We start from the raw sequence: 26114 nt of genomic DNA, 5'->3' as shown, positions 1-26114 counted from the left end.
ACTGAACAGTGTTTTTACTGTAAAACATGAATGTAATATAAATATTTGCCTTTCCCTTTTCTCAGCATCTGTAACGAGAGCAAATTCATGCCATATGTTTATAGTGTACAAAAAAATAGATCTCAACAATTCATCCACGTAAACGTTGGTTAAACTGTTTAATGTTTTTAACTTTGTGTGGGGTTTTTCTAAGCACAAATTTCCTCTCACATCATTAAAAAAGCCTCTTGCTCTTGTCAGGGGCTACATTCACTGATTTGCAGCTGGTTTTAGAGATGAATCTGGCAGAAGAACTTGAAGATCGCCGATTTCTCACTGATAACAAGATCAATAGCTCTGACAGGTTGAGACACGTCCCTGTGGATAGTTACTGTCCCAATATACAAGCCTGCAAACTGAAAGAAACTGCCGCCTCAGAAAGTGTCAGAAGACTTCAAAATACAAAAGCAACTGCTTTCCAGCTTCTTATATTAGCAAAGTGTATTAGCAGACTGTATTACATTTCGTTTTTCTTAGTGCTGTGTATGCACACTACTACTGCTTAAAAATTATGTCTACCATTACTGAACAATTCACTGTTCGTATGTATTTGGGAAACAACTTTGCAGCACACATCACTCTCCTAAGGTGTCTCAGCCGAGCAGATTACTCACAGGAACTTACTGAATTCTTGAACATTATGGCCAAAGTCTGGTCATACTTTCATACTGTTCTCAATCAGTTGTTACTAGCACCAGCACTGGTTAAGACTTATACTATCAATTCTCCACTAGTAACTTAAGGTCCGATTCCATTGCAATTACAGTTAATTAAAAGATTCCTTCACTTCAGAAAGATCTGGATCACACCCTTAAAAAGAAAAAAAAAGCATTATACTCAGCAGTGGCAATAATGCTTTAGTTTGAGTGTCTGTGGCTGCAAGTGAGACAAGTTGACACAGAATTTTTTTTATTGCATTACCAGTTAGCTTAATAAAAGATACTACCGCTTCCTGCAAGGCCTTTTCCCCATAGCAAGGTTTGGATAACTATTTTTATCTTGATTCTTCAGCATGGTCACTATTCAGAGCACTGGAAGATGAAGTATGTCTATACATTGCAGGCTTTTATAACTGTATATTACACTGTGATGGCATGTGAGCCAATAATACATAGTTTTAGAATATCATACTTTGAAACAATACAATTCTTTATTACAAAATAAAAACATAATATTGGAAATAGTATTTTCACAGAAATGCATGTGTTCTACTGGTACGATATTCTGAAATATTTTCTATTTTGAAGGGATTACTTTTTAAGAGCTTTTATTTAGCACCAATTTGAAAGTCTCTAATTCTGTACGAACAGACTGTGGCTTCATTCAGTATTTACTACATCTCCAAAGCCATCTTTTACACATTCTTCCATTTTTTCCATAAATGAAAATCTGCCACTAATCATGCTGAGATGCCCTCCCTGAATCATTCACATAAGTTAATTCCAAGAACAATTTATTGTGCTGGTTCTAATGTAGTCTTACATAGCCTTGGTATGGAAATCCTGTATTAATAGCCTGACTTACAGAAAAAGCCACAAAATTAACATCCAATAGATAGAAAAGGAAATTTTATCTTCTGTATCAAGGTTAGCATCCATTACTATCAAGAGACTAAGACAGAAGAATATTTTACAGAGCTATGCTGTACTCCACACACGTACACAAAAAATCATAAACCAAGGACACCAGTGGAGACGAAACACTACGTGGGAAATCAGTCCCGCTTCCTTGAGGAGGAAACACACACAGTCGACACATGAAAACTGTTGCCCATGTTCTCTGGAAACGTGCCCAGTTTGCTTCTCGTCTTTCTGTGCTTTGCAAGATTACAATTGGAATACAAAGACTCACTTCTCAGGTTTTAATTTCATTCAGTTACTTAATCAGCAAGAATATAAATCACTCCTTAGGTGGAGAATACTTTGGGGGAAAGGAATACAGCAAGGAGTCACTTTTGTTGGTTTTCTTCATAGCCATTCTCTCTTCTCTTGTCACATCTCTACCTTATAAGTTTCTACATATAAAGGAAACCCAAATTTTCTTTCTACAGTTAATCTAATCTTTGATGTAGCTGTAGGCTTAGCACTGAGGAATAATTACAAAAGAAACATTATACTTTTTATGAAAAATTAAACTTATCTTTTAATATCTACTTCAAAGACTATTTGACAGGAATAAATAAATGAGAGCTTCTTGGCAAGAAAAGCTGTGATTTATGAAATATTTTATTCATTCATATTCTTAAGTATTTTCTTGAGAATACCACGAACATCTGGAGCTAACCAGTCTTATCCAAACATTCTGCTCATACTCAATTAGAAAATTATATCAATAATAATGTAAAATAAATTACCTAGCTTCTCTTCCTGGAGCATAGATTTCAATGTTTGTCAGAGCAACTATGTGTACAAACAGCACTGTAGTGTTTTTCATTAAGCCTTAAAGTCAATTAAGCTACGAATTGGAACAATCATTCCTCCTTTGCAAAGTATTGATATTTTTTCTTGGCTGCTTTCAGGCCTTTTCACTACTCAAGGAGAGATTTATGTTTGACAATTTCTTTCTGATTAAAATGAATCATAACTCTAGAATTCTAATTTCCTCTTTTCTGAGCAAGAAATTATCAAACAGTTTTAAACTGATATTGAATGTCATCGTGCGTGAACAACATTCATTTTCAAGATCCCAAATGTAAAGCTATACTGATCTCTCTTTTCATCTGCTTCTTTTACATACTTTCTCTTCCTTTCTCTCTCTATATACACGTTTGTATACTAAACATTCAATTGTACCAATATAATCAACTATTCCTCTCTACAAAAATTGGATTTGACAGACTAGCTAGACCAGTCACATTAAAACTTGTCACAACGCTTTACATAAGGCAATTACCCTCTATTTGCAATATTAGCAAAATTCTGCTGTAGTTCAGAAAGAAAATAACTGGAATACTGCAGGTTGCAAACACATGTCAGTTATCTAAAGTAATTAGCAAGTTTATATGGGTAATCCCTACTCAAAGGGCTCAAACTCTATAAAACACCTCTTTAGACATAAATTGTTAAAAACAAAGTTTTCTAGTTTTGTCTCCAAAAGCCAATTAAGATCAGTTTGAATTGTTTTTAAATATAATGACAGCTAATCTGAAAAATCTTATTTTCCCCCATTATTCCTCCTGTTTTCTCTAAATCTTAACAATTGGATTTTTTCAAGCCATTTAGCTGTCCCATTTTCTCTTTATAAACTTGATTTTCAGCTTTCACTAAAAGCAGACTGAAACTGGGTTTTTTTGCCTAACAACTTATTTAAAAGTACAACAGGCCCAAAGAAGAGCTGCCTTTCTGCAGACACTCAGTTTATGGCATTCCAGACAAGGACGTCACAAATAGACTCACTAAGGGAACAACCTGGATGGTTTTCCTAAGTACTGTTACATATGCTGTACTTTATTTTTAAATGCTGCATTACAGTAGGTTTGATTTGGGATTTTTTTTGCTTTGTTGTGGTTTGGCGGTGGTGGTGGTTGGGGTTTTTTTTAAGAATACATTTTTTTCTGCATATATTTCAGGCTTTAGTTAATACAGACCATCAATTAGATAACTGTATCAAAACTTGAAATAAAAACAGTTGTTTCTTTATACATTTTTAATTATTTTGTCTTCTTGCAAAATAAGTGGAATTCTCTTCTGCATCAAACAACAAAAAGAATGAAAAAGGAAATATTCTTTGTCCAACATTTAAACCTTGAGTACTAAAGCATACTGTCCCACAGAAAAGCCAGCACAGGATACGCTTTGCTTTTAATAATACACGTTATTATAGAAATACCAATTTTATTACTAACACAGCACATTAATGACATGTAAACACACTAGAATTCAATATGGCAAAGACTTTTTTAGTTACGAAAGTATAGTTCATGCAAATTAGAAGAAAATGCGGTTTGGACATTCAGTTGAAGAGTAGGAATATATTTACCAAATTTCCACCCCTCAAAATATTGGAGGAAGGCAGTATTTATAGTGCAGCTCAGAGACTTAATCTCAAACACTTACAAGAAAACATAAACCAAGTAGGTAGCACTATTGTTGCCAAAAATACTACCTGAGTAACATGAACATGAGGCTTTGTAAGGCTGCATCCTAAACAGCTGTATTGTCTTAAAAACTGGTTCCAAATTGAAAAGGAAACCAATTTCCTTTCAATAATTTTGCTTTCCCTAGGAACAAGGGAGACAAAATACTGTGGATGCTTTGAAGTTCTTTATAGCAGCACGGTTGCAGCTACATTTTGAGAATTCATCTGAACCGTATGCAGAAGTTATTGACATTTTTCTTAAACTCTTTCATTTTAGGAAAGAATTTTCAATTAACAACTTCCTGCTCCATAGTTACACCTATAAGCTAAAAATTAATATTTTACATCAATATTTTATTATTAGTGTCAATCAATCAAATTAATCTTTGTCTGTTTTCAGTAACTGACTTTGGGGCAGGTTTTTGTGTTTGTTTTCCTCAAGATTGCTTACAATTTGATGTAAAATTTAAGCATCTTGTAATTCATCAACTAATTCTCTCCTGGTTACACACTCCAAGTAATTAAAGTTCAGTAATAACTTATTCTTTCTGCTCCAGCACCTGCATTTCATTTGTTTATTTTCCCAGAGTCATAAATCTGAGGGACTGTCAAAGTGCCATAATATTAGTGCAATAATCAAAGTTAATTAGTCCCTCTCAATAAACAACAACAAAGCCATTACAAAGATGCATTGAAGGTTTTCCAGCTACCCAGTTTACAGATGAGATTCTTTTCTGCACAATTAGAATTTGAAAACTGTTAGTAAATAAATGTAGTGTTTCTGAAGTAATTTGACCTTCAGTGATCTTCATTCAAGTAACAATTCATTAACTTTTGGTGAGATAATACAGGTATTAAGACAAGTACTCCTGAACTCCCATTGCCTTCAAAGTGCTCAGAGATATGCGTAGAATTAAGGGGGTAATGGGATATTTTTAAAATAAAAGGTACTCAGTACTGCTTTATTTTAGTTACATAAAAAACATACATTTGGCCATTTTTAGCTGGACTGGGACTACCACATTTAAAAGACAGAATATCACCAAATCCAGTTCTATTGAAAAAGAATGGACGGATGAACTTAAGAAACACTCGCTATGCTTGCTCCTGTTGGAATTCTCTTGGAATCCCACACTATTGAAATAAAAAACAAAAAGAGAGCTTTAATGTGAGGTATTGAAGGGGAAAAGAAGATATTTTTCCCTCTCAATCCTTTACTGTAAATCATTAATATCATCTGGGCAAGAGAACAAGGCCTAAATCCAAAGACTGTTTCTTGAAGAAACTTGTGGTTACAAAAATTAGCAATATTATAAGCATCACTTATTTGGAAATACTTACTTGTAAATAAAAAAAAAGCACTGTTTGTTTTGCACTAATAAATATTATAATTATCTGTAGACTACTTATGTGTAAATATTAATACTACTGAGTGCTCTCCCATATCATCTGGGAGCAGCTGAAATATTTTCAGAGCTTGGGAAATAAAGCTAAAATACTCATCACTAATTTTAGCAGGAAAGAAATAAAATTCTGAGAATCTGATCCTGCAGTTTATTATTCAAGTAAAGCATATAGGACTGTGTAAACAGATTATCTCCTCGAAGTCAACAGTCATAGCAATCTCAGACAAAAGTAGCCTGCAATCCTTACTAGCAAGTAAATGATTGTGGGAGGAATAAATGAAGAACTCTGAATAAATTTTAATAAGGGCCTTAGAAGATAAAAAAAAAAAAAGAAAGAAAAAAAGGGGGGGAAGAAGTTAGGAGAGAGAAACAAGGGAATAGACAGTACTGAAGAGCTTGTATTTGCATGACAAAATGGAATAAAAATGAAAGAAAGAGGGAAGAAACGGGAAGGAAAAAAACGTTGAGACAGACTGCCTGGCAGCAGTGCTGTTGGGCCTGATGGACTAGGACTAGGAAAGAAAAGGAGGGAAGCATTCGTGGTTTTGAAAAGTGTAAGAATGATCCTCTGAAATCTTTCATAGTATAAAAACTATAGGCAAAATAGCAGCTGTCTCTAATATCCAAGTGTGTACATTCTCCTTCAGTTAGTTATACATTTTGGTTCTGGAAATGTCCTGTCCTATGAACTATGAAACATGCCTCAGTGGTTCTTTCAAACATTTTCACCCTTTACGAAGCATCTGTATGTAACGCGGATAATAGCATGTCAAGCCTTGCAGTCCAATACGGTCACATGAAATGAAAAATCTCTATCACTGATATGCCAGTGACTGAACAGGATATTACAAAATAAGACAAATGCTTTCTTCCTTAGATTCTTGCATGGCAACGTAGTATCTATTTAACTGCTTGTACTGCACAAAAGACTTCACATCTTGAAAAACATAGCTTAGTGTTGGACACTATATACATTCACTTACCCATTCCACAAGAATGCGTTGTACAGCGTCATTGCCTCTTGACATATTTCTGCAGGCCAGGATAACGTATGCCCCATGCAGTGCAAGAGACTTCGCAGTTTCAAAACCTATAATAAAACATTTTCCTAGTCAGAAATAGATCTCAGTAATAAAACAGAGCTATAAAATTACCTGAAAAGGTGAGCCACACACTTAAGTACACTAACGCTACCTGCAGTCTGACTACCTGTTGGATAGTCACCTGGACCCAGCTTTTAAGAGCACATATGAAAAAAGGTAGATACCAAATCGAAGCAGGTCTTTGGGACAATAATTGTATATATTTTGTGCAAAACAGATCTTCAAAAAGCAGACTCAATTTCTCTGCCTGGGTGTCTTCAGCTGTAGAAGAAGAAGGAGCAGGATTAAGAGCAGGATTATACTTACTCCTTACTTGTCTGACCGTGAAGAATGAGCCATAAGGCAAGACTGCGGAACTATCATGCCTGGCAACATCACACTGAAAGTGACAGAGTATTCTAAAACTCTCTTTCTAAACAGAGCTCTCTGGGCTCTTTAGGCACAGTTAGCCTTTGATTCATCAATGTGAGGACCACCTGTGGCAGGGGGGATCATCCAATGGGACGTGTGAGGGAATAAGAATCAAAATCACATGGAGATAACTACTGCTTTTTCCAATCTGAACACCACCCCATCTGTAGAACACTGCTGCACAAAACCAGGGACCAGAGAACTATCCAAGTGTTAAACCATTCCTGGGTAGGGCGTTGTCAAGCTCATTCTTAGAAAATGAGATTCTGCCTAAGGAGATCTGTAATCTACATGTATGTTTTATTATCCATGCACTTCAAAATCTTCGCTAAAATTTTCCTTAAATTATCCCTGTAAAATCAACTCGTTTTTTGTCCCATCATCAACCGATATATGGAGAGCAATTTTTCACGATTGTTCTCATTATGAATAATCAATCAAATACCATGCAGCTTCAATATATTGCTTACAGTATCATGGGGCTAAATGGGTCACTGGGTGTACCAGATGGTACAGAGAAAAAATAATCCATGAAAAATTCCCTCTCTTGCCTAACACACTGATATGACTTAATCTGCAAGCACTTTCCTTCTAAATCTGAAACAAGTGGACAGACAGTTCACAGTTTGCTGCAATTAAAGTGCAACATGAGTCTATATCCCCAGGTTTTTTTTCCTTTCATCCATAGAACAAAGTTTCACAGTGAATGTCTAAACGACTGTACACCACCTTTTTTTTGCAATACTGTTAATCATTTCTTCCCCATTCTGAATTTGGGCACTTCATTTCTTCTTTCTAAAAGGAGACTTCAGATTTCAGATTAATTTCAGTTTGTTAATTTGGGACTGTACTGCAATTTAGTGAGATCAGTTCAAATTATGAAACTGTCCACCAAGAGCTGCAACTCTTTCCACCTTGACACCATCTGCAAGCTTTGTAAGCGTACTCTGTTTCGCTGTTCAATTCATTAATGAAAAGCTGCACAGAAGTGGGTCCAAGGCAAACATTTAATTAGAAAAAGTCTGTGACAATTTACACCAGGAGATTATAAGTTCTTGGGAGTGCAGAATGCCCAAAAAGTGCAGAGAACTGAGCCAGAAAGTGGGTTTCTATCAGGGGTGAGCTACTACATGTTTGTGATGTATTCAGTAGTATCACTGGGTGCCCATCGCCATGGAGAACTGTAAAAATGACAGAAATTTCCATCTAGTTGAAAGAGGCATAACATAGTTTAATGAGTTCCAATTAGACAAGCTTAAACTAGAAAATGAAGAATCAAACTGAAATGCCCAGCAATTTGAGTATGTGAAGAAGTCAAAGAGAAGAGGTATTTGTTTTAGCTTTATGACATTTAAAGCATGTTCATGTCTTCCTTTTAAAAATTGTTTACCAAAAAACCTATTAAGATGGGCTGTCTCACTTCCAAAACACCCTGGAGCAACAAAATTCAGTTACAGCATAAGACATAACTTACATTATAGAAACAACTGACACCAAGACGAATTTATACCATTTTCTGCAATTACATACTTACGGTATTTAAGTCCAAGCAATTTTCTTGTATCTCTTTTAAAGCCATTCATTGTACCAAGCAACTTTAATTACCTGGGTAATTCATTGCATGCACATGAATTCAGCTACAGCATATGCAAAGATTTCCCCTGTTCCTAATTCCACTTTAAGCGTATTTAACTAGAATTTTTCATGTAACTAATGTAAGACAAGTTGTACCAGAGTACTATTAGCTAGCTGTATGCTTCTTGTTTTGCACAAAAAATACACTTATTTTGACCAGCTTAGCATAATATTAAAAACTAGTTGGAATGCCTGGGAATACAGTTTTTCTGCTGTTACACGAAGATCTAGAGCTGACGGCCAGTTTAATTAGCTAAGCATGATGATGTTTTGTTAACTCTACCCAATGTCACACTGTGCAAAATAATAAATTCCATGCCATTCTGTTACAGTTAATAACGTGATTTTCATTATAAACTAAACTGAGAAAGATTAAAATTTAACCAAGTTACATGCTGCAAATTTAGTTCATTTTAATACCACCTTGATTTTTCCCTGCAAACTTGGAGATGAGTGTTAAACACCCCTCTTTAGGATGTCCTCGCTCTCTTTTGGGCTACCAAAGGATGATTCTTCACCTGTAGCCAGACAAGTTCTGAATCTTTCCATGAAATTATGTGCTTAAAAAAAACCACTTCTTTTCAAAAGATTTTTAAGTAGCAGTCCATCCTTCCATTCAAAATACTGCTACACATCAAGTGCTGCTGTCTCTCCCCGTCAGACATATTTTAAACTACTAACTCATTCATGAACACTCTTGCACTGTGTTTAGGACAGCTAGATTTATGCAAAAGGAGAAAAACAAACCCAGGTACCCCAAACCACATAAAGGTTCCAATTCAACTACTGAATTACTGGCTATGAGGTAGGGATTGTATATAACTATTACTACTTGGTCTTTCTATCACTTTGTGTGGAGCATAATTCATAAGGCATCTTTTCAGACCAGCTACCAAATGAAATATATCAAGAAGAAAAGGTAACACAATGTCTACTTCATAGAGCTCACTGGGGTTTAAGTATGATCTACCTACCAAATTGCTCGCTCTCAAGACTGCAATATTTTTAGGTATGTCCTTAAAATAAATCTTCATAGACCTGAATATCCTCATTAAGCAGTACAATTAAGTACCTTTACAGTTTAAGAAAGAACTATGCAGGAGCTTAGAAGAATGCAATTTCTGACTGAAACACCTGAAGCAGGAGTTCGGAAGCACCTCCGTATTCAAGGCCTTTTATGGCCTTAGCTTTTTGTTTCTCCTGGAAAAATTAAGGCTGCTTTCCTCCCCCCGTGTCACGTAGCTTAAACAGGTGGGGAAAAGCTTCTAGAATAGTGGAAAACTTTTATTCTTTTAACAGACTCACTGTGTTAAACTAAGTTTGCCAACATTTGTCTTTCAGCAAAATGTAGCCATGTTTTCAATATACAGTAAATTTTAAAACCTCAGCCTAACACAGGGATTGAGTTAAAACTATTTAAACTCTGTAAAGAAAAACCTTGCCTATCTATAAAAACTACATTGAATCAAAATCCACATTGAATGTGGTTTCATACACCAAAGTTAAAACCACAAACATCACAAATGCCCAAACAACAGTAAAACCTCAAAAAAAAAAAAAAAAAAGGAATCACAGTAGGGTTAAATAGAAAGAGAAATCTAAATAACTATGTTAAGGATGTGCATAATTAAGGAACCAGAACAACCTTAATGCTACCCGCAAAAGCAACTCTGTGGACTTCAAAAGAATCAAACATCGCTTTAAACCTTCACTTAATCTGAGACTGCAGCTACCAATGTACTCTCTTCCATTAACACAGCCCTTTCGCAACGTAGGAACTTTAACAGCAATGACACTAGTATCTTTTCCAGGAAATAAATCATATCCTCCAGTGGTGAATCTTCCCTGTACCACAGTGCTGGGGTATTGCAGCTGCAGAGCTACTTAACCCAGGTAAAACAGATAGGACAGCCTACTGCCAACAAGAACTATTGCCATTTACATTCTGCCTAGCTGCAACAGCTGGCAAAGGGTGTATGTGGCTGAAGGAAACTGTGCCCAGCCTCAATGTATTATGTGCTTCAGTTTTCAGATTTCGAAGTAGGCAGCTCAAAAAAAGCTGCAAAACTTGAATATCTTCTTATAGAAAATCACACATTATATACTAGTTGTGGTTTTTTTAAAGTAGGAACAACCACATTAGAAAAACAGCATAGCATAATACACTTGAGCATCAAGGAGAGCCAATTACAGAGAATAAGAGAGATACTCTCCCCAGACGTGACAGAAGAAGAACAGGCTTAAATAATGTACTTTGGAAATGCAATTTATTTATATTAGTATTATATTTATATAATTAATATATATTAGTATATTTAAATATTCTATACAGTACAATGTTGAGCAAATGTTTTATAAAACTAAGATACATTTCAAGTGATTGCCCTGGAAATCTCAAGAGACAAGACTGCCCTGACACCAACTACTCTTGCTGCTGTTGCTTTAGCTGAATGAGCTCTGACACTCAAAAGTGACAATCCTGTTTATGAATAAGGCATACATGAGGATAAAAATTACGGCACAGCTCTCTACATCAGCAGCTAACCTAAAGGACTGGTAGCAGAACTAAAAAGAGAGCTACAAGTGCATGGGATTTGCTACAGACATTTAAAACCTTTCAGCCCTGTACTTACAGCATGCTTTTCATAAAGACTCAGACTTAGCACTCAATTTCATTCTTCATCTTCTGTGATGATTGTTCAATTCAATACTCCCACATTCTCATCTATCTGGAGTCGACTACTATCAGTGAATTTTGGGACAGATTTTCAGCTAACAGTCTCAATTAACGAGCAGTTAGCATCGCTCAATTAATGCCAACTGCATTGTGTCAACATCTACCAGATGAGTCTATGGCTCTGTCAGACAGTGCAACCTCCTCTATAAAACGGAGAAAGGGATTCACTGACTGGAAAAGTAATCCAGCAATTTCTTGTTTAAATAAAGTAGACAGCATATAGTCCATTTATCACTGGGGGACATTTTGTAAAGAATTTGCATCAGGCATTTACATGTTTTAAAACATTCCTTTATTCCAAATATAAGAAAGGTTGAATACACAAGAAGAAATTAAAAGACATTTCAGACAATGGCAAGTTTTCTCCAGCTTCTCTGCATTCTCCCAAACACTCCAGGATATCTTGGTTCTGTCATTTACAACACATTTGAAAAGCAGTGATGCTATCTTTCTTTGCAACAGCTTAGTCCTCAATTTAAAAGCCTACAGGGCTTGTTTGCATTTAGTTTCTTCAAAATCATTTCTTCCTTTCTCTCCACCGATAGAAGAGCTCTGGAGGCCCTGAGATTCTAACACCTCTTCACATGTGCTTGAGTAATATTTTATAGCTGTGATGAGTCCAGCCTTCCTTGAGCCCTGTGTCACAGGCACTTTGAATGTAAGCTAGTCCAGAAGAAAATCTTCTTCCCTTCCACTACAGTAAGCATAGCAAGATCAAGTAAGTGAACAAAAGCGTTCTGTGGAATTGGAAGTGAAAAGCATTAGCCTGCTTGTGTTCCATATTTCTGGCCTTGCACACACTGATGGATTACTTATGGACTGTAGAACAGCGGAAACCAACTCAGATTTTCTAAGCACAAACGTATCGTATCACTAAAAGGGTGTATTACTTTCACAGTTGTGTTCAGGTTTTTCTTTTTCCACCACTACATTGCTCTCAAACTTTCATGTTGCTTTCTGAATTGCAGCATACATCTATTGGGTTCTTATAAACAAACAGATGCCCCATTTGCAGAGTGAAGTGAGTTAATTTTCAGAATAGATCTGGAGATTTTTTGAAACATTTCTATTTTCTCTTAATATAAAATGGGTAAGACACTTGTACAAAATCATTCCTTGATAAACCAGTAGCTGGAAGAGCAATCTCTTTTCCATATATGGTATTATGATACTGCAAGTAAAAATCCAACTTCCAATGAATAGGAAGTTTTTTATTTGTATAATTTGGTTCTTCTTAGGAAGTATCAATAATTTTATATATCCTTCACAAAGTAAAAGCAACAGCTTTTTAAATTAATTCTGCAATCTGGAAAATATGAAATCTTAATTAAAACATTCTTGGCACTAAATGTAAATTAAAAAATACTTTCTGGCCTCTTTCACTCAAGGGCAGTATAGCCACTAGTTCAGGAGTTTGCATTTAAACTCTGACAGTGTACAAAAGATACCAGTTAAAAGAACTCCTTCCTCCAGGCAGAAGTGATACAAAGGAGAATGTAAAAAGAACGATGCAATTTTCTTGGTTTTTTGGTCTCCTTGCTCATAGTTCTTTCCAGAAAAAAATAAACGACTTCTCAGACACTTCCTCTTGAACTAAGCATAGGCCAATATGTAGCACTTCAATTTTACTTTGGTTTAAGATCTTTGGGAGAAGAAAAGTATTCTCACTGTTTGGCCAGTGTGTTTCTACAACACAAATCCAACACCTTATCTAGAAAACCTATGGCATGCACAGAACCAGCAGAGTCTTGGCAGTTTCAAGCCATCAAACAACAGAGGCATCTTTGATGTACGCATCTTTTTAAACCCTTAACATTCTGATAAGGCACAACAATTTTTACTCAACCATCAGAAAGTTAACCTGCAACATCCGATCATTATCAAATCATACTTGATTTTATTTTATTTTTAATGCAGAAGTAACAAAAGTAACAAAAAAGTATTTTTCCAGGTAGAGTATGTTACTCCTTTCAAAACGCCTTTGCTTTGAAAACAAAACTGTACATTTTTTCTGGATCAAGAGTAAACTTGAGTTTTAGCTAAAAAGGAAGGAAATGAGAAAAACCTTAAGAGCAGAACCCTGACACAATATACAATATTAATACTTTTTGTTAAAAAAATGCAATATGTAATCTACATGAAATGCAATTTAAGTCCAGTTTTATTACAGAGGAGAGTTGTGAAAAGGTCAGACACTCAAGAACTTGCAACAAATCATCTTTATAATCCAAAATAGACTCCCATCCCAACTGCTGCATCTCAGCAAACAGACTAGGTGTTTTTTTGATTTTTGGAACCCAAGAGAACTACATATAAATGGAAGAGACTTGTCTCCTAGACATCACTAGATTTATTTCAACTTGGAAGACCTAAATGCCAGTGACAGTGAATCAGATCTTATTCAACACTTCCTCAGAAAACGAGTAAAGCAGATTCAAATGTGCTAGAGATAAAGCGATATAGAATTTGGAGTTATGCTAGCTCCTTTTCAGGTAGAAATACCTCAACAATGATGTGTGATTCAGGAAAGAATCTTCTGCAACTAAGATTGTCATTGCCTGTGCCGGTGGTTTAAGGGTAGAAGATCCAAGAAATCTTTCACATGGAGTGATGGCAGCCATATGCAAAACATCGTATCATTGACAAACTGATACTATTCAGAGCCAAAAAAGCACCATGCATTCTGTATCAGGATTGCTTGGCCACAGTCACTCTGTTTCAATATGGATATTTAGGATAAAATCTTAGAGGCGCATTACTCAAGTTGCTCCAAATGCAAGTTTTCAAGCAAATAAAGCACCAAGGTATTTTTAAGAGACTAAATTTAAAGTGAGCAATTTGCATGAAATACTAACACTGCTTTTGTTTCTGTGTGTTTGCAGGCACATAGTGATGAGACATACCGATATTTTTCATTGAAAAGTTTGATGGTATATGAAAGATACATCCTGCCTCTCCCTTTGTTGTAAATTGGACAAACGTGTTTTTCTTGGAGCCATGAACCACCGAAAAAGCCAACGAAAACGAAACAGGATGACTAATGCACTGGTTCTGTTTTCCATCTAACCAACTTAAAAATATGCACTCGTTACACATTACACTTCTTTGCAATCTGCTATTCTGGGCAAGGCAAAGTTATTCTTAACAATAAGTACATTGCCATTGTCACTGACAAAACTCAAAATATTTTGTTTCATCTGAAGGGAGCACAACACTAAACAAATATGAAAAAACATCCTTAAATTCATGGGATTATAAAGATCTGTGACTCATTGTTCCTGTAAAAAATTAAAAATGCATCATTTGAGGCAAAAAATGCTAAACTCATAACTGAAGACGCTGCAAGCAAACAAAAATATAGAACAGTGACTATGTCAGGCACATACATTACAAATATGCTGCGACTAAAAGCCACAAAGTTGCAGTCAGATCTGGTATCTGCTCTAGTTCTACTGTCCAAAGATGCCCACCAACTCACTTTAAAATGCAATTACACAAGACATGAACAAAGCTTGGACTTAGTCCTTTCAGCTGTTAAAACCTAACACTGATAATTCTCTCAGCTATCCAAAGGCACAGTCTAGCAGCAGATTCAAAACCACATTTCCTATCCTTTATGTTGTAGAGGTGGTACTATCTAATATAAATATTGCAATAACAGCCAAAGGTTCCAGTCTGGGATAAACCCGATTGTGAGACGCAGCATATTAAATACAGAGCCAAGCTACTTAACATGTCCCACGATAAGACCTTGTTTTAGTTGTGTAAAAGCAATTCCCACCACCCATGAAATGACTGCCCCTAAAATGCATGGAGATGACTACCCTGAAAAACTGTGGTTTTGAAATAAGTTGGATAGTCTTAAAGAAGCTTAATAAAAACATAGGGGGAGACAGAACTGAAATTTAATACTAAACTGCACAGATCATCCCAATCAAGATTTCTTTTCAGTTGCTAGGTCTTGTAAATACAAACAGGTCCTGCTAGGTGCCTGAATAGATGAAGGGTGGCCAGGGATTAGAGTGAAGGGAAGAGAAGGAGAATCGGAGGTAAGAACTGAATTTTCAGTGAAATCCCAGTTTTATCTTTCATATCTACTCCTTGCATTAGATGTACATCAGCAACCGAAAATCTCAGTCAAAAAGGATTCAGACATGCATCTTTCATTTCAACTCATCCCAAAGCTCTGTTTAAATAATATACACTCCTTTAAGAGGGGGGGGGGGGGGAAAAGTTTCAGCCTTCATGTTTCATCTTGCCTTTCTTCATCTATTAAGTGATAGGATCATGCTCCTACCAAATCCCAAACAAATTTTTCCTGAATATTTTTTTAAAGTGTATTGTATCAGTCCAATGCACATTATCAGAGTGGCATTTTATCAATACTAAAATCATTTGCAGAAATTAACACAACTAGTCATATGTTAGCATCACATCTGCAACTGAAGATTACTCTCTTTGAACTTTTTATTCTCAGTGTTTCTTTAAGCATAGAATAAATCCATGTTTTATTTTGATTATCTTTAAAAATGACAGTGTGGCTTCTTGCAAGTCAGCCAGTTTTCCTAACACAAATCAATTACTGTATTTAAAAAAAAAATTCAGAATTTAGCATTTGGCTTCATAATTTAATGTTTAAGGATAATTTATTAGAGAGTATATTTTTTCTGTTTGCATATAATTTTTTCCTTTGTAACAGATAACATATCACTGAGGAAGACAGGCATCTGAATATACAGCAATTTGGCACACAACTTCACATTTTCTAGACAAAAATAACCTTTCCACCTAAAAGTGCATCTACCTGTATTATTACCAACTCATGTCAAAGAGTTACATACATTGTAAAAGAAACCTGAGCTAGCAACTTTGTCTCAAAATGAGCAGAACTCACTTTAGTGTGAATCATATTCTTAATTTTAGAAAAAACCCTAAATGACTCTATTCAGAATTACATATGTTTATATTCATAAGGGATAAAAAATATTTTGTCAGACTACACTTACGTTAATACGCTACTTCTATTTTTACTGCCAAATAAACACTTCCAAAATAAACATTTAACTGAAATCTAGAGTAGCAGAAAACAATAAATCTGCCTGCAATGGAAGTCAACATCAAACCAGCATCTCAATGAAATCTAGATCAGATCCGAGTACTCAAATTTGACATGACATTTAGGGCACACTATTTCCTAGTAAGTAATCATTCTTGAATGTTTAGTCACTATGGGATAAGTGACCACTTTTTTTGTTTATTTAAATAAAGCCAGTCCATTTATAAGTACCATTACTTGAATACATTATTAAGGAAGTAACATTTTTGTGCATCCTACTGTAGCTTCATCGCTATTTTATAGCAAACCTGAGGCAATCTAAAGAGCAGCAGTGGCAACAAAACTTACAACAGTCACACAAACAAAAATAAAATCATTAAGGATTTACCTAACATCAGTAGCAAGTATCAAAGGCCAGTGATAGTATCAAAGGGCCCAAAGAGTTGTGGTGAATGGAGTTAAATCCAGTTGGTGGCCAGTCACAAGTGGTGTCCCCCAGGGCTGAGTACTGGGGGCCAGTTCTGTTTAATATCTTTATCAATGATCTGGACCAGGAGATCGAGTGCACCCTCAGTCAGTTTGCAGATGACACCAAATTGGGTGGGAGTGTTGATCTGCTTGAGGGTAGGAAGGCTCTGCAGAGGGATCTGGACAGGCTGGATCAATGGGCCGAGGCCAATTCTATGAGGTTCAACAAGGCCAAGTGCCGGGTCCTGCACTTGGGTCACAACCCCCCCATACAATGCTACAGGCTTGGGGAAGAGTGGCTGGAAAGCTGCCCAGCGGAAAAGGACCTGGGGCTGTTGGTCGACAGCCAGCTAAATATGAGCCAGCAGTGTGCCCAGGTGGCCAAGAAAGCCAATGGCATCCTGGCTTGTATCAGAAATAGCGTGGCCAGCAGGACTAGGGAAGCGATTGTCCCCCTGTACTTGGCACTGGTGAGGCCACACCTCAAATACTGTGTGCAGTTTTGGGCCCCTCACTACAAGAGAGACATTGAGGTGCTGGAGCGTGTCCAGAGAAGGGCAACGAAGCTGGTGATGGGTCTGGAGCACAAGTCTGATGAGGAGCAGCTGAGGGAACCGGGGTTGTTTAGCCTGGAGAAAAGGAGGCTGAGGGGAGACCTTCTTGCTCTCTACAACTACCTGAAAGGAGGCTGTAGCGAGGTGGGTGTCAGTTTCTTCTCCCAAGTAACAAGCCATAGGACAAGAGGAAATGGCCTCAAGTTGCACCAGGGGAGGTTTAGATTGGGTATTAGGAAAAATTCCTTCACTGAAAGGGTTGTCAAGAACTGGAACAGGCTGCCCAGGGAAGTGGTTGAGTCGCCATCCCTGGAGGTATTTAAAAGACGTGTAGGTGTGGTGCGTAGGGACGTGGTTTGGTGGTGGACTTGGCAGTGCTAGGTTAATGGTTGGACTTGATGGTCTTAAAGGTCTTTTCCAACCTAAACAATTCTATGATTCTGTGATAAAGATACTCCAGTTTCTAGCTAATCCACACACCCCTGAAGGGTTTATGTTCTGGAGAAGTGCCAGTGTAAGAGCATTCATAACTGGGTTTATAAAAAGTCTGATCAGATATTCAGAGATATTCAGTATCAACTACATTTTGAAAGCTGTTTAGAGGGGTATATATTTTTTTTTTCAACTCATCCCCAAAACTTTGGGGCTTTTTTTCCCCCTTATTGTTGCTATTTTTAAACAGACCTTGTTAGACAAGCTTACTCAAGGGACCAGAAAAAAGCCCAGAGAATTTAAATTTTATCTTTGACTGCCTCTCTCAGGCTTTTTTTTTTTTAAATCAGATATTTTAAATAAAAGTTCCAAGTTCAGAGAAATAGGGTTGGCGAACTCGCATTCTCTAAAGCTGCTCTTTGCATCAGCAGTAGCTTTAGGCAACACAACAGCTTTTCCCACCAAAGCAAAAATGGAGAAAAAAGCCAGAAGTTGTCTAGTTTCTTTTCAAGTACACTTCTGTTCTTCTGTAAGCCAACAGTATCATAGGTTTCTGTACTGCTGAGCTGAGCCCTAATTAAACATAACAAAAAAATTAGTTGCATGTTTTGAATCTCCTTTTGGCAAGTACAACGGTGCAATGTTAATAAAAGAAGTAAATTTAATAAAGAGGAATACTTCATCCAAGGCAGAATAATTAAAAGACATACTGTGCTGTCAGCTAAAGTGCTAGACCCTCCGAGCTTTAATCTGTAAGTTATTTCATGAGAAATATTCAATGTTACGTAAAGATACCGAGAAAGTACTACAACATAAATTGGACCAAGTTTTTTCTTAAAACTTGATATTTATTTAAATCAGTTACACAAACAGTGAAAGATTTTAAAATGTACACTAGACATTTTACAGATAAATAAAACAATGTTCTGCCCTAAACAGCTCACAACTAGGTTACAAAAAAAAAAAAAAAAGATGTCTTAGAGAATCACACATACATAGCTAGGTCCTGTTCTAAAGAGCTCACAGTATGTGTCATGTGGAAAAGGAATAGATGAGCAGACCAAAAATTAAAACAATGCTACTTGATTTCTGGCAGTCACTACCCACCTCTGTCTTTGGGCAACATGAGATAAGACAATTTGTTTAGTTAAGCAGCAGAGGAAGATTTTAATACAAGAGTCATTTCAGGATCCTGTGAAAAGAACTGAATATGGGGAAGAAGCAGTTCATTGTTCTTTCTAGTGCAAGCAAATAAAAACAGCAGATAAGAGACAGCTAGCAAAGGGCAAGACAACAAGACATGGAGGTTTGGAAATTTATACAGTCCTGGGTTACCTCCTTAAATTCTAGTTTTTCTGGATTAGATGGTAGTCAGGATGGGTACCAACCTCCCAAGGTTCAAAACTGGCAAGCCTTTTGGGCGTACTTTAAACTACGAAGGAAAGAGGGAGATGGGAAGCTGTTATGTAACTCAAATGATCCATCATGTGGTTCCGACATACAAAGTAAGGCAGGAGATGGAGTTCTGAAACAAAAGATGAAGAATAAGAACAATATTAACAAAAAGTGACTACACACAAAAGCAAGGAGAATGGGAAAAAAGCAAGAATTAGAAGTCATTAAATTATAATGTAAGGCCACGGGCAAAAGACCTCTTTGCCACACTTTCAAGAAGGGCACAAAAACATATCATGCATCTTCTCACACCAAAACTAATGTATTTTTTTTTAGATGACATTTACGGTCTATCTGCTAACAGCTGGAACACCAGCAACCCACCCAAGAGCTCAATGACAACAATCTTCTAAAGCAAATGACCAATTACAGCTGCATGTTCCATACCATTTTTTTTTCATCTTCCAAGAAGTTAGACCTTGCCAGTTTAGGGAAGGGAATGTTAAATCCAAAAACACATATGCCTACAAAACTTCACACCTGTAAAATAGGAAAAACTGCCAGGTGAACAAGCATACTAAACGTTTTCTAAAACCTACTGGTTTTGTGACAATATTGTACTCTAAAATCTTGAGTCACAATTTGCAACATTACTGTGAATTAGGTAAAAAGTATTACTTCTACTGATAGTCAGAATCTAGTGTTGAATAGTTCACTCAAGATCACACAGAAATCAGGCTGTACAATTCCTGATCTCATATTCATTCTGCCTTGCCTGTGACAAGTTCCCCAGTTTAATGACCAAATATTAGCTTGTGTGTATGAAGTCTAGTAAGTGGTATTTATTCATCAAATTACATCATATACCACTATGAAGCATATCTCTGCCTTACATTCTAGATACATAACTTTTTGTTTTGCAAGAGACAAATGTTTAAAGCACCAGATACAAAGAACAGAATCAGGAAGTCTAGGTCTCTATTCCTTTGACCACAGATTAGATTCAGAAACAGATACAGTAAGATACCTTCTCACAGATCACAATCTTCATTCACTCACGATGCCAAAAGTGTGCTACCAAGTAGGCCATGAACATTTTCATATACTCTTCATCGCCTATCTTAGTAAGGCATAAAATAGTCCAAATTTACCTTCATAGTTAAAAAAAAAATCCTTCAACAAGAGTAAGATTTATACCCCTCAGCAACTGCTCGCAGCTGGACACAGACCCAGACAAATAAAGCACTTTTCCAAAAGCTTTCTTTACACATTTCTAGTTGCCATATTTTCTACTCTAAATATATCCAAATTACTCCTTCTGCTAAAGAATTAGAATAGCTTTCATAGGAGTATACTTTTTATCTTGTGACAGAACAATCCAACTCCCACTTTAAATTGGAATATGGACATAATCTGTAAACTTCGGTCAGTTACTGCAGCCATATGTTGCTCTACATGTAAAATAAGACTAATCACACATTTCTTAAAATCTTAAGTAGTATAGTTAATGTCTGTAACGTACAAATGTATAGAAGTGAGAAATGCTGCTAATGCTTGCCAATGGCAGAAGAGGAACATAACCAGAACCTCTCTCAGTTCCTGGATCTCCGAATACATAATATTGTTTTCTTCAACTTGGTTGTGTTAGAGTAGAATTAGACATCCTGCTCACAAACTTTTAAACAAACAGTGAATTTTTGCATAAAGGCAGCTTTTTGACTAATGATCACAAAAGGAAAGTGCCCCACAAGTTTTATGAACTTGAGTTTAGATATCAAAAATAAAGGAAACCCAATTAAAGAATGTGCTGATAAAGCTGCTTGGATAAAGAATAAATAATGAGGAGGCAACAAACGTACCTTCTACAAAGATAACATAACCTCGAAAAAATGCAAAATTTCTAAGCAACTCTCATTGTTCTGAACCTCAAGTCACAGTGCATGCAAAAGATTTAAATAAATATATCCAAAACTGAACTTTGATAGTTCCTTGTTCACACAGATATTACTACTATCAAGAAAATATAACAACAACCAGAAAACCTAACTTCACTAGTTTTTTTTAGTATAAAGGAGACACTAACTAAGAATAGGAACTTAGAAACAGTGACCAAGGTAGCTATTACTTAAATGAAGGAGAGGAAACATAAAGCATACTATTACAAAACTATTCAGATTTGAAGACAGACGGTTTGGAGGGAGCTTTCTGAAGCAACAGATAAAGTACTAAAAGCCACCGTGTAGAAGCATAGCAGGAAATCAAAACCAGCTAGATGGTACAGGAACAGAAAAACTGAGGTTATATAGCTGAACAGAAGGCTACAAAGATCTCACATATTAAAAAGAAAAGCCTATAGAAGAAATGGAAAAAGGAGAAGAAGAAGTCTTTCACTTGCAGAAGAAAAATAAAAACAACAGGAAGGCATAAGACTTAGTGTGTGGTCAATAACAAAACTAAGAAATGCAAATATGATTAATTAAAAAAAAAATCACAGAAGACAAAAATACTTTTGTTTTTGATGGTCTTCCCTTGAGAATTATTAAAAGAACGTGACATTTGATGTATTTATTTTCCCAAGTCACACACAGTCTTTTAGAAAGGTTTGCATATGGTAAACTTTAGGATGAATATAAGATCAACTTCCTTCTCACAGTACTATTCCTATTCTGCAATTCAGGCAAAATTCTGGCCTCACTAATTCTGAAGTCAGTAGCATGACTCCTGTTAATCAGGTCAGGATTTCGATCTTTATCTTCCCAAGTTCTTACCTGCCTCCTTTCACTTCCTTCTTGGTAGGGATTTACTGTTTCAGACTTGAGTTTCAAAACCTTATAACTCCTTGACACAATCAAGCATGAGGCATTTGAAAGGGACACAAGATACTGAAATCCTTTCTTCTTGTGACCCTACTGCTTAGCATAGGTATAGTCACCAAGAAATTTTCTGCTGGTAAGCCAAAAACATCATGTCCATTAATGTTCATCTTTAGGCTGTAACTAGTTGACAGTATCTAGAAAAGTCACTAGATGTCTCAGAAGATACTGTCATTAGAAAACAGTACACATTTATCAACCTCTTCTGTCCCCACCATCTAACAAGCATTCCAAAAAATACAAATATACAGCTGAAACTATTCAAACAGCTCTTGCCACACAATTAGCTTTCAAAACATGAAGACACAAGATGATGCAGAAAGTAAGTCTTGTGTTGCAGCGAGATAGACTGAATCATGCAAAAGGTCTTTTCATCTCTGGACTATGAAATACGCATAAAATAATGAGAAAAACCTTTGTGAGATTAAGTATTTCAAAAGACAGAAAAGCGATCAAGTTATGTGGCAGCCCATTGAAAAGTTTTTTAACTCGTAGATAACAGACAAGAAAGTAAGTACCATTTACGAAGGCTCCTGTTCCACAAATATGTTATTCCCCTGTAAAAGGAGTACCAGAAAGTACACCACAGGCATATAGCTCAATCCTATCCTTTGTGAAAAGATTCCATTACAAGTAGTAATCATTATTGAACCTTTTAGCCCAGATGTAATTTCTTACATGTTACAACAAGTTTCACATGCATTGTGAATTTCAGCCAAGGTTGATGAAGTTCAATAACTTGGCTAACCAACCATGTGTACGACTCATTACAGAAGTAATAAATAGATTCATCAAAATGGACATGAAAAAGCAGTATGAACATCTGACACCATTTTCAGCTTACTCAATAAGAAAAATAAATTACAGAAGTCCAACAGGACCTTTTAATATTTACAATATGTAACAAGTAGACAGTTGGAGCCTTATGTAAAGCAGAGAAACATCAGTATTCCACAATATTAAGCCAGAGTTAAAAGACAGTGATGGCACCCATGGAAAACAAAATCACTATGACCTACCACAAATTTTCAGAATACAGCACTGTAAATTAAAGAGAACCCTCTTCTATTAACATTATTCAAAGTTTGAAAATAATAGCTTTTAGTAGTTTTTTAATTGTTCAAAATACATCAGTACTAATCCCTGACTGACAGCTACTAACATCCCACAACAGAATGAGTTAAAAGTTCCACCCCACAGGCACGTTCCCCTCCATAAACTGTGCTTTTCTACACCAATTACCCACATAATGTACTCTGGCCAAAAATACGCTTCCCCTCCTGCAAGATCCAGGCTCTCCTGGAAAAGCACTGTACTCCCATTCCCCAAAAAAACACTGGTACAACAAAATTCATGCTTGCTACAAAGTTTTGGACTTCCACAAAGAAAATACCTGAAAAAAGTTAGCAAAGTGTAAGTTTGTTTTTTAAGGTGTGTTTAAGTAAGAAGAAAACAACAAAACTTCTGTGCAGACACCAACATTTTTATGGTAGGGCTACTCATGTGGTTTAAGATAATCCATGCCAAGTTTGGTCCACAGCACATGGATCACAGGACTTAAAAAATTCAGCCTTTAATTTTTCAGCATTACTTTTCCCATGAATTCTTCATTAAGCAAGCAGTTTTTCCTCAAGAGAATGAGTAAGTCTGTTGAAGCCAGAGTAACAACATAAAACTAAAATACATAGCTGCATATACAATACCAAAGTGTATTAGGCTAAAGGATGATTATTTTTTCCCCTCACCCAACCACATTTTAAAAGGGCTTAAAACCTAACCTTCATTGCCACTGTTTTGCTGGCGAAGGATAGCAAGAAAACAGTCCCCAAACAACACAACTGTGCTGGCAGAAGACCCTGCTGCAAAAGTTACATCTGCAAAATGATGTTTTTACTGGGTAACTTATTTTTCTCATGAGAGGTTATTTTATTCTACCAGGGCAAAGCATACACACACTGGCTGCACCCAGGCCAGCCATGCTTTTCTGTTAATATACTGTGCTGCTTATAATAGTGAAACATGTGATACATGGAACCTAGAATTCACAAAAAAATGAAAATACACATCAGGGAACAACAACTTCATGCTTTTAAAAGCCCAATAAATACACAAGTATCCCATGAAAACAATCTCAGGGACAGCCAGGACTTGGCCAAGAAAAATAATCTAAGGTTATATATTGCTGATCTTTCTTGTCTGCCTCACAATAAGCTTTGAACCCAAACCTCCATAAATAATATCCCACTTCAGTTCTCCACATGTGAAACACTTCCAGTATGAAAACATACAGCCGTGCAAAGGCTGGAATAGTGCATTCACTACAAGTTATGCTGGTTTAGCGAGAACATAAGATGCACCTCCTTAGCAAAACCCCAGTACTTCTCTCTGCACCATCAACAGAATGCACCTCTCTCTCTGCACCAACTACAACAGAATTACGTACAGAAATTCTTAATAAAAACAGGCAGAAGTTTCAATTTATTAATCCACAGGAATTAATGCATTTATGAAAACTAATTTTGATTCAGACAACAAACTCCACTAAATTGGGGAAAAGATCTAGATAGTAGGAAAAGACCATTCAAGAAGCATTGCCACAAGCTTGCTCCACCATGTCGCATCCCTTTTTTCTGCTCTCATAAGAAAAAGGAATGCAAATAGCAGACAATTACTGGAAAGCAAACACCTTGCTGTTTATTCATCATAATAAAACATACAAAAAAGAAATTTACACTTAGAAATCTCTGAGAAAAGTTAACATATGAATAGAATTGAGAAAAATAACAATACAGACCAAAACTAGACAGATGTATTTTCTCTTAAAGATTATTTTTTCCAAAACAAACTATCCAGCAAAAACAGGCTGATTTTTTCAAGGCTGACAAAATTCAGGTGTTACAGCATAAGAAAAATTCCAAAACCATACAAGAAATCATAAAGTGAATCTGAAACAGAGGACTACCTTGAACAGTTCCTTTGTAGAAGTCCTGCCAGTTGTGTAACCTTTAAATACTATTTCATCTGGAAACAGACAAGAGGAATTAGAAAATAACCTTCGTGATTTCAAAGAAAAATATGCACATTTTTCAAGGAATGTTTGCAATTAGCTCAAAAATAGAGCTGAACAATTCCTTACTGACAGGTTCAGACAAACATCTGTGGGCTTAGACCACCAAACTCCATGCAATACAGTGAAAGACAATGAACATATTTAAGACAGTCAGACTAATTCTATTAAAACCAGAGTCCTCAATGGTATTTGTAAGGGTCAGTTTTATTCCTCCCATATGATCAGAGTTTGACTTAAATGAGACCATTCACTGGTCTAATTAGGATTCAGCAAATGTTACCTTCTTTGTGAAGGCCAAGAAAGCCAGCCTCAGTAAAATGCTACGTCACCCACAAATAAACTCAGTAACCTCTACAACTAGAATAGTTCCCAACATTCACAAAATTCTCTTCTCTGCAGGTACAGAGCAGTCAATTTTTGATTTCTTAAGAAGTACAGCTGTTCTTTTTCATCATACTTTCCATATCTCTCCATTGCCAATAGACTTAGGGCATAGTGGCGAAAGCTAGCCAGCATCTGTTACAGACCTTAAGTAATCTTCACTAGAAATTTAGAGAAGTTTTAAAAGTTTAATTTTGATCCTCTTATGGGTAATAGCTTAAATAGCCTATACTCAATTAGCTATTACTCAATTGGCATAAGAAATGCAACAAACATTAACCACACCTGCCTCTATCAAGGCTCTAAAGGTAGATTCTGCTTTTTAACTACAAGAAAGATTCAGAACAATACTAATATAGGAAATGCTCAAACACTACTATACAACAGACAAACAACAGCTCAGAAATTCTGAAATTCAGGAATCAGAAATCAGGAATTCAGAAATTCTGAAGGTATGCAATACGTCACTCCCCCAAT

General features: G+C 36.2%; 1 protein-coding gene across 13 annotated transcripts in view; it reads right to left on the bottom strand.

The window, feature by feature from the left end:
* Positions 1 to 26114, bottom strand: part of WWOX (WW domain containing oxidoreductase) — a 541645-nt gene that overhangs the window by 503458 nt on the left and 12073 nt on the right. For 10 of the 13 annotated variants that reach the window (XM_075510859.1, XM_075510858.1, XM_075510862.1 and 7 more), the window contains exon 5: positions 6506 to 6612. In XM_075510859.1, the coding sequence (XP_075366974.1) occupies positions 6506 to 6612 (107 nt within the window). Of the gene's footprint in view, positions 1 to 49; positions 396 to 807; positions 850 to 4225; positions 4259 to 6505; positions 6613 to 26114 lie in introns of those variants that run through there. The other 3 variants (XM_075510868.1, XM_075510870.1, XM_075510872.1) reach the window with 3 other exon arrangements.

This window comes from Mycteria americana, chromosome 8 (genome assembly GCF_035582795.1).
Source record: "Mycteria americana isolate JAX WOST 10 ecotype Jacksonville Zoo and Gardens chromosome 8, USCA_MyAme_1.0, whole genome shotgun sequence".
Taxonomy (NCBI): Eukaryota; Metazoa; Chordata; class Aves; order Ciconiiformes; family Ciconiidae; genus Mycteria; species Mycteria americana.
Note: the sequence above shows the minus strand (reverse complement) of the source record. Positions and strands in the feature narration are given on the sequence as shown.